The 10,364-nt window shown below is 39.4% G+C and overlaps 1 protein-coding gene across 1 annotated transcript; it reads right to left on the bottom strand.

Moving 5' to 3' along the window:
• Positions 1 to 1,292: 1,292 nt before the first annotated feature.
• Positions 1,293 to 10,084, bottom strand: LOC123727748 (uncharacterized). The gene is made up of 3 exons (XM_082962366.1): positions 10,002 to 10,084; positions 6,961 to 7,175; positions 1,293 to 4,049 (listed from the first exon to the last, which is right to left on the bottom strand). The coding sequence occupies exons 2-3, from the start codon at positions 7,043 to 7,045 to the stop codon at positions 2,965 to 2,967; spliced, it is 1,170 nt and encodes a 389-aa protein (XP_082818492.1). The 5' UTR covers positions 7,046 to 7,175; positions 10,002 to 10,084; the 3' UTR covers positions 1,293 to 2,964.
• Positions 10,085 to 10,364: the final 280 nt, after the last annotated feature.

Genomic DNA, 10,364 nt, shown 5'->3' with positions numbered 1-10,364 from the left:
TATTTTACACCATTTGAAAGATAAACATCTCCTTAATCTAACCACGTTTTACGATTTCAAAAAGGTTTTACGGCGAAAGCATAAATTTAGAGTATGTTAGGACAGTACATTTACAAGAGTTGTGTGTAATGTTAAGACAGGGTCACCAAAACCATAAAACCAGCTAAAATGATGCACTAACCTTTTACAATCTCCATCAGATGACACTCCTAGGACATTATGTTAGACAATGCATGCATTTTTAGTTCTATCAAGTTCATATTTATATCCAAAAACAGCGTTTTACTATGGCATTGATGTTGAGGAAATCGTTTCCCTCCAATAACCGGCAGTCAAGTCAGCGTCACAAATTAAATAATTAAAATTAGAAAACATTGGTAAAATATTATATTGTCATTTAAAGAATTATAGATTTACATCTCTTGAACTCAATCAACTTGCCAGATTTAAAAATAACCTTACTGGGAAATCACACTTTGCAATAATCTGAGCACTGCGCCCAGAAAAATATGCGTTGCGATACAGACTAGACGTCATGTTGGGGAGATCTAAAATCGAAAATACTATGTAAATAATCCATTACCTTTGATTCTCTTCATCAGATGTCACTTCCAGGTATCACAGGTCCATAACGAATGTAGTTTTGTTCAAAAAAGCTCATCATTTATGTCCAAAAATCTCCGTCTCGTTAGCACATGATGTAAGCCAGCCGGACTTCTCGTCATGAACGAGGGGAAAAAATATATTTCCGTTCGTTCAAACATGTCAAACGTTGTATAGCATAAATCATTAGGGCCTTTTTTAACCAGAACATGAATAATATTCAAGGTGGACGAATGCATACTCTTTTATAACGTATTGGAACGAGGGTACCCAACATGAACTCGCGCGCCAGGTGTCTAATGGGACATCATCGTTCCATGGCTCTTGTTCGGTCAGATCTCCCTCCAGAAGACTCAAAACACTTTGTAAAGGCTGGTGACATCTAGTGGAAGCAATAGGAAGTGCCAAAATATTCCTAAGCCCCTGTGTTTTTCAATGGGATAGGTTTAAAGTCAATACAACACATCAGGTATCCACTTCCTGTCAGAAAATGTCTCAGGGTTTTGCCTGCCAAATGAGTTCTGTTATACTCACAGACACCATTCAAACAGTTTTAGAAACTTTAGAGTGTTTTCTATCCATATATAATAAGTATATGCATATTCTAGTTACTGGGTAGGATTAGTAACCAGATTAAATCGGGTACATTTTTTTTATCCAGACGTGCAAATGCTGCCCCCTAGACCCAACAGGTTAACAATCCTTTTATTGAGACTACACTTGGCACACTTGATATTGCACACCCAGCAGAGAATCAGGAAGGAGGGGCATCATGAGATATAATAGGCAACTAATTCTCAAACCCTGAGCAATGTGACATTTGATTGATTGCAAATTACATGACACTCCCTGAACTAAATGTAAAAATACTAAACCCTCCCCTTAAGTGAAATCTAAAAAGCATGACACTCCCTAATTTTCCTCCAGGGAACAATTATGTAAATTTCACCTCTCCCTAAGTGACTGTTGTTTAATGATATACATACTTTGAAACTACTACATATGTTTATTAAATTGTCTTTTAAAACTAGATGTATTATTTTCATCCTTGATGATGAAGAATGTGTTTGGATAACTGCATGGAACTTGATTGATCCGCTAATGAAAAATAAATATTCTACATTCTACTGCTCAGCCTATGGGTTATCTATACAAAATAATCTGTATGTTTAATTGATAGCATGCTAAATAATTTAAATGTCTATGTATCTACTCAATACATGCCACTACACCTCTACATGCCAATTAGCTAGTCCCCAGTATGTTCTACAATACATACAAATAATGTTTTGCAGTATAAAGGACATTTTTCATATTTAAATAAATGTGAAATGAAACAAATGTATTTGGGTTTTTTAAAATCCTTTTTAAGTGTTTTCTATTGTGCCAAAGTCCAGGGACAATATAACTACCACAATTCAAGTATGACCCACTTACTATTGGGGAATGGGACCAGAGAGAAAGCTTGCATTACCCTTTCCATGCCCCATTGTTTAGAGTGGAAGAGCTGTGAACTCACCTGTGATGGCCCACATCTACCACAACCGTTCCTATTGTGTTCGTAACCAACACAGCATTTTAGGAAGCCATTGTTCAAAATGTGTTCATACACAGACTAACAATGGGAGGGGGTCTGGCTTCCACAGGGGAGGACCAGAAAGTTGATCTCGGACTTCAATCAATCAAATTTATCAAATGTATTTATAAAGCCCTTTTTACATCAGCCGATGTCACAAAGTGCTGTACAGAAACAGTCTATGTTATGGAAAGAGCAGGTGTCCTTAATGTTTTGTACACTCAGTATATGTTGTGTATACAAGCTCATTCCCACAGAAAACTGCAGAGGGAAGCAGTACCACCCAGTCAACCATCAGACTCCATTGTGAGACGCCTCACAGAGGATATCCAACCATAATTGCAAATCCAAGATGTCAATATCAACAAGGTGCACACTGATCAGTAAAGAGAAGAGAGACTAACATTCTAGAATGCTCCCTTTTTTCTGCACGGTTCTCACAGTGAGAAACAATAGGATTACAAGAGTGTTCTACACTGTCTTCATTTGATCCAATTCAAAGTTGCCAATTATTTTATAGTATGAGAATTAAGTGGAGTGACTAATCTTAGCTGGTCTGACAAAACTGATGAGACTTCTCTCCTTTATGTATACATTGGGCCATTTAAAAAGACACCAATCTGTAAGGCTTCTCTCAAGTGTGTATCCGTTGGTGTGTTTTTACATTTCCCAATCGGGAGAAACTCTTGCCACATTAAGAGAAGAAGTAAGGCTTCTCTCCTCTGTGTGTTCTCTGATGACCCTTTTAGCTCAGCTGTTGATAAAAAACAAAATCTACAGTCAGATCAGTGATAATGCTTCTCTCCTTTATGATTACCTTGGTGTCTTTTTAACTGGGCCAGTCGAGAGAAACTCTTTCCACAGTCAGAGCAGGAGTAAGGCTTCTCTCCCGTGTGTGTTCTCTGGTGAACTTTTAGGTCAGTTGATGTTGTGAAGCATTTTACACAATCAGAGCAGGAGTAAGGCTTCTCTCCTGTGTGTGTTCTCTGATGAACTTTTAGGTCAGCTGATGTTGTGAAGCACTTTACACAATCAGAGCAGGAGTAAGGCTTCACTCCTGTATGTATACGTTCATGTCTTTTTAAGTTTTCCAGTAGAGAGAAACTCTTTCCACAGTCAAAGCAGAGGTAAGGCTTCACTCCTGTATGTATACGTTCATGTGTTTTTAAGTGGCCCAGTCGAGTGAAACTCTTCCCACAGTCAGAGCAGGAGTAAGAATTCACTCCTGTATGTATACGTTCATGTGTTGTTAAGTCGCCCAGTCGAGAGAAACTCTTTCCACAGTCAGAGCAGGAGTAAGGCTTCACTCCTGTATGTATACGTTCATGTGTTTTTAAGTTGCCCAGTCGAGAGAAACACTTTCCACAGTCAGAGCAGGAGTAAGGCTTCTCTCCTGTATGTATACGTGCATGTGTTTTTAAGTGGCCCAGTCGAGAGAAACTCTTTCCACAGTCAGAGCAGGAGTAAGGCTTCACTCCAGTATGTATAAGTTCATGTGTTTTTAAGTCGCCCAGTCGAGAGAAACTTTTTCCACAGTCAGAGCAGGAGTAAGGTTTCACTCCTGTATGTATACGTTCATGTGTTTTTAAGTTTCCCAGTCGAGAGAAACTCTTCCAACAGTCAGAGCAGGAGTAAGGCTTCTCTCCTGTGTGTATTCTCTGATGAACTGTCAGAGACCTTGATGTTGTGAATCTCTTCCCACAGTCAGTACAGGGATACAGATTCTCTCCAGTGTGTGTTTTAAGGTGTATTTTTAGCTTTGATAGAATTGGGAAAATCTCCTCACAATGTGGGCAGTGGTGAGACCTCTTAGCTCTGTGATCTTCCTGCTGTTGCTCTCTGGATGTAGAGAATGTCTCAACATGGTCCCCTGTGTGAACAACATCAGAAGAACCAGTCAGTTGGTGTGATATACATATGACTTCATAACAGTAGGCTGTACAATACAGGGAATAAAGCTATTAGGGCTGTCCCGACAAAAAAAAAGATATCCTGGTCAACCGAGTCTTTTCTTTCGACCAATCAAATTTTTACATTTTAAAACATGTATTTTCCCATATGTGTTTGAATAAAATCAACTATATGTAGGCTACTGAGCTTATCTGATGCTTTAAGCACTGCAACTTAAAAATGAAGACACACAAAATACTCACGAGGAAGCCAGAGATCAATATAGCGTAACCAGAAGAAAATAAATCTGTTCCCGACTCTCCTCCTCCCGCTGCTGCGTTATGATTTTCAGTTGCATATTTTTGTGGAAGAGTTTCATTTCATTTATAATAAAGTCTATATATCTCAAATCAATGTCATGTGGTTAATCAAAATTATATAAAAATTAAAATTATACAAATCTATTGCCATTGTCAAAACTAGCTTACATAAAGCCAACAAATAAAAACACTGCAGCCTGCAGGTAGAACATACCCTGATGAAAATAGATATCCTATAAATCACATTGGCTACACATGGCCTGTCTGCAAGAAACTTGAAACATTCTATCAACTATTAATTTGGTCTGGCCTGTGCTAGCAAACTTGCAACATTGTATAAAATATTCTGGGCCCTCAGTTTCTCTTGCCAGCGAGCTCCAGACAGACACAGCTGTAGGCTATTTTGCGCAAGGGATAAGAAGTAATCAGGTAGTCCTATTTTATGACGTTTCCACTGGATCAGAGCATGACAGTTTTGGTGGTTATCAAAAGGAAGAGAGATGGAAAGAGTTTTCAAATAGGCTACGTTGAGGAACTGTCATTCTTAATGGATGTAGAAACAGACTTTGTTTACTTGCTGTTTGAGGTGAAGTAATTTTTTATTTGAGAAACTCCACAGTGACGGTGAGTTAAGACAATCAGAAATAGTTTCAGATCCCCACATTTATAGGCCTACACTTGCACAGAGGCCAGCTAGCCTATAGGCCTACTTCAATGCATAATCAGGTATGTGTCTTTACTCAACATTGACAGGAGCACTCTAACCAAAAGACAATGAATAAATTGTAAACTCGTAAATGGAATGAAATAAACCAAAACGTTTCTCACAAGTGTAGCCTAGGTTGTAAGCTCTGCAAACAATGTGTCCACTCTTACAATGACAATGGTAAGACTGTAATAATAATAACATATTGAATGCATTACCGTAACCAAACAAACATTGTAGATTAGAAATGATGGGAATTAACAGTAGGCTAAATGTACTACTGGTGATACTGGTGTGCCATCCCCTCCGCAATGGACTAGTCCACTCAGACAGACAACGGACTAGTCCACTCAGACAGGCAACGGACTAGTCCACTCAGACAGGCAACGGACTAGTCCAATCAGACAGGCAACGGAGTAGTCCACTCAGACAGGCAACGGACTAGTCCACTCAGACAGACAACGGACTAGTCCACTCAGACAGGCAACGGACTAGTCCACTCAGACAGACAACGGACTAGTCCACTCAGACAGACAACGGACTAGTCCACTCAGACAGACTAGTCCACTCAGACAGGCAACGGACGAGTCCACTCAGACAGGCAACGGACTAGTCCACTCAGACAGGCAACGGACTAGTCCACTCAGACAGGCAACGGATTAGTCCACTCAGGCAGATAATGGATTAGTCCACTCAGGCAGATAATGGATTAGTCCACTCAGGCAGACAACGGATTAGTCCACTCAGGCAGATAATGGATTAGTCCACTCAGGCAGGCAATGGATTAGTCCACTCAGACAGGCAATGGATTAGTCCACTCAGGCAGACAATGGATTAGTCCACTCAGGCAGACAATGGATTAGTCCACTCAGGCAGACAATGGATTAGTCCACTCAGGCAGACAATGGATTAGTCCACTCAGGCAGACAATGGATTAGTCCACTCAGGCAGACGTGAATCAGACAGATGGCTCGTGTGCCATACCTCTTTTATATATACTGTATATATATATTTGCCACTGCTTGACTAAATAAAGCTTGGTTGACCAACAGCCTATCTATCGACCAAACAATCTACCAGTTGACTAAATGGGGTCTCAGTCCTAAAAGCTTTTCAACAGTCAAAGGCTAAAAGGGGCAAAAGGGATGAAAATTATTAGTATTTTCATCCTCCTCTCACTATCACAAGAGATTTAGTAACTACACAGACTCATTTCATATCATCCTCCTCTCACTATCACAAGAGATTTAGTAACTACACAGACTCATTTCATATCATCCTCCTCTCACTATCACAAGGGTTAGTAACTACACAGACTCATTTCATATCATCCTCCTCTCACTATCACAAGAGATTTAGTAACTACACAGACTCATTTCATATCATCCTCCTCTCACTATCACAAGGGTTAGTAACTACACAGACTCATTTCATATCATCCTCCTCTCACTATCACAAGAGATTTAGTAACTACACAGACTCATTTCATACCATCCTCCTCTCACTATCACAAGGGTTAGTAACTACACAGACTCATTTCATATCATCCTCCTCTCACTATCACAAGGGTTAGTAACTACACAGACTAATTTCATATCATCCTCCTCTCACTATCACAAGGGTTAGTAACTACACAGACTCATTTCATATCATCCTCCACTCAACATCACAAGGGTTATAAACTACACAGACTCATTTCATAGAACTTTAAAACACTGGCAGTTTGTCTACTTCACTTCTTTAGTCTACTCTCTGATCACTCCAGATAGCCCAGTTATTCAGGGATGTGTTGTCAGAAGTCAACCTATCAATAGACTGGGTCATAAATTAAGGAGGTCTAATTTATAGATAGAACCTGCTCTTACCAATCTCCTCCTCCTCTTCTTCATCTTTAATGTTGACATTCAGCTCCAGTGTTTGACTGCAGTCTTCCAGCTTCACTGATGCCATCTCTGGATCCTGCAGTGCAAACTGGGCTCCACTGTCACAATCAGGACCCAGTGACTGTAGGTTTGGACTCAGTGTGGAAGGAGAGAGGAGGGCTGGGTTTGTATTCACTGTTGACTTGACCTGAGTCAGCCTGTAGTAATAAAGAGAAACACACACAAAAGTTAGTCTTAACAGTTATGGCGCTTTATTCTCTAAAAATATATTAGATCAGGTCGCTAAACATTGACAACAAACCATTTATTAATTTCCCATTAGACAAAGTGCACACCTTAAATTACACAACATTAGTGTACATAACCTACAGTAGATTTCCTGAATTCACATAAATGACTGAAAAACCATTTAGTATAAGGTTGCAGTTGTTTTAGGCAGCACTATTCAACTGAATAATCTAGATGGCGGGGTTAAAGACATTTACAAACCATAGCACCCAATTTGAAGAAGGCAATGAACATTGATTCTGGAAAATGAATGCTAGCATTAGTACTGCTAGCAGTATTTTAGCCAAATACCATTATAACAGCTCTCTAGTCTTTTATACATGTGCAATAAGCATAAAACAATTATATAAGGTATTTGCAACTTGTTCTCATTCTGAGAAATAAGGGAGGCCACTTGATTTTGACATCTGAACAAAGTGGACAGGCTAATATGCTTTTCAAACAGTTGGAGACTGTAGACAGAAGGGTGTGTTCATAACAATTCAACTGTTCAACCTTGTTAGCAAATAGATCCAAGTTGACTAAACTTGAAATATAAATATTAGCTGGTTAATCACTAGCACGTGGGCTTGAGATATTGTTGATGAGACAGACCTGTGTTCATTTTCTATAGGCTAATAATGCCTGCTACAATAAGTTAGTCCATTTTTAACAAACGGTCATTTTCATTGACAGAATTGAAAGCCAGATCAGTGATTATTGCAACGACAAAAAAGCAGGTTAAACTATTTTGATCAAATAATAAATTATTAGTGGGTGTTATGGTTGTGGAAGGCTTATATTTAGCCTCGGTATAACTTCACAAGCCCTGAATTCATTTGATTATTGCTGACTGTTTGAAAGGCAGTGTATTTGACCTTTAATTGTACAACGCTTATTTAGAGAAAAACTAAATCGAGATATATATCGTGAATCGCCTAGAAGTTTGAAAACTCAAAATAAAGCTGTATGATTTTTTTTGTCCATATCGCCCAGCCCTAACAGAGTACATTAGAGTAAAGTACAATACAATACTTTATACTGTACCATACTCTGTACTGTTGTACTCTACTGTACTGAATTAAATTTTACTTTTCTTTCCTGTACTCTGCTGTAGTGCTTTCCAATCTTGTGAAATTAGCTATGTTTCCAATAACTTGTCCAGAGATTTTTTTTGTCGCCATTTAGAAAAAGTTTAAATAGAAAACAGATCCAACAATTTCCCGCTCGGGTGTATTTCCATTTAACCATCTTGTGTGTGTAACGGTGTAAGTTCCGTCCCTCTCTTCGCCCCAACCTGGGCTCGAACCAGGGACCCTTGCACACATAAACAACTGACACCCTACGAAGCATCGTTACCCATCGCGCCACAAAAGCCACAGCTCTTGCAACGCAAGGGGAACAACTACTTCAGGTCTCAGAGCGAGTGACGTCACTGATTGAAACGCTATTAGCGCGCACCACCGCTAACTAACTAGCCATTTCACATCGGTTACATGTGGATAAAAACAACTGGACGTAATGACGCAACCCGTACCCTCAAAATGATTCAGCAGTCATCATTTATTCAAAACACACTGTTTCTATCCTCACTTGTCGGAATAAATTAACTTTGACAACAACAAAACAACACCCGTCGAACTTTGGTCGAATGCACCTGGGTCAATGGAAACCTGCCTAATGAGGTCTGAGTGATTGGTTCAGATTTGGTCCAGTCTAATGTTAGGGCCAAGTCAAAAAAAGGCATTAAAAAGATGTCGACGTCAGTCCGTGCTTACTGGGGTGTATCCTACAGTGTCGGCCTATAACTGTATTTTATGAATGTCCATCCATGTGGTAGGCCTAGCGTTTGTAAAACAGCCAGTTGCATTGGCTTTATTAGTCCTGGTTCCTGTGACTAATCATTTAGTCTATTTAAGCTCTGAATAGACCCATCAGCTACCCAACTTTATCAGGAGTTATCCTGCAATAGACTGACTGGGAAGGTGATGTTTCACAGTCAGTCCTGCAATAAGAGCTAAGAAGCTAATATTTGCGTTAAGTATTGATAATAGTTTTCTGTTGGTGTCACCTGTTTCGTGGGAGCACAATCTAACTCGATTCATACTTTCATATGAGAATGCCCCCAATCTAATGATGTGGTCTAATACTTCCACAGTGGGATTTCAGTTTTTTTCTGTTAATTTTCAAAATAATTCATTATTGAAATTCATTGTAGATTAAGTAAAACATTCCAAACATGTTTTGCATTATTTTGTACAAATATGACATGATTTCCATATTTTGTATCAGTTTATAACTTTCAAATAGGGACTTTTATTTTGAGTGCGAACCACAAATTCCACTATTGTGGCTTGCTTCACATAGGTAGGGACAAGCGGGTACCAGGCCTATGTCCAGCTGGAGGACGGAGATGGTGGCCACATTCAGATATAAATGTAGTATGTAGAACAAACATGCCTGATTCTAAGGAATCATGTCAGTTCTATTCAGAGGATTTGTAGCTGCAACTTTCCAACACGTTTTTGTACTGAACACCACCAGGCGAAACCCACTGAGCTAAATACGAACCTGGAAAGCCTAACAAATGAACGTGTTGTGGACCCCGCGCCATGGGCTTTTTTTTAATCATGTTTTTCACTCACTCGGTTTGACACAAAACCTTTCCCAAACGTGATAATACCTTGACTGGTTTGTTACCTAACATGTCATGACGTTATTTCGATATTAGACCGTTTAAAAGTGCTATTACATACCTGTAGTAATAAAGAGAAAAGGACAGCACAGTTCTTGCGTTTTCCTTATTCTAAAGAATGGTGTGCGCCTACCGGAACTTCCTGTTCCCCCCCACTACTACAGTGAAACAGCGACATCTATTGGACAGATGGACTAACTACTGCTTAAGCATGTATAACGTAAGTGATATTGATTTGCTAGACAAATAAACCTTGGTTTATAAAAAACTAAAGTGGTGTCTGTTTTACTGTCTACGTGTATCAACCCCTTACATATGTATTGTAGATAATCTCTGTGGAAGGCCAAGAAGATTATCAAGAATCTCAGCCACCAGAGCCACGGCCTGTTCACCCTGTTACCATCTATCAGGCGGAGACAGTACA

Source organism: Salmo salar, chromosome 16 (genome assembly GCF_965601325.2).
Source record: "Salmo salar chromosome 16, fSalSal1, whole genome shotgun sequence".
Lineage (NCBI taxonomy): Eukaryota > Metazoa > Chordata > Actinopteri > Salmoniformes > Salmonidae > Salmo > Salmo salar.
This window is presented reverse-complemented; position numbering and strand designations above follow the sequence as displayed.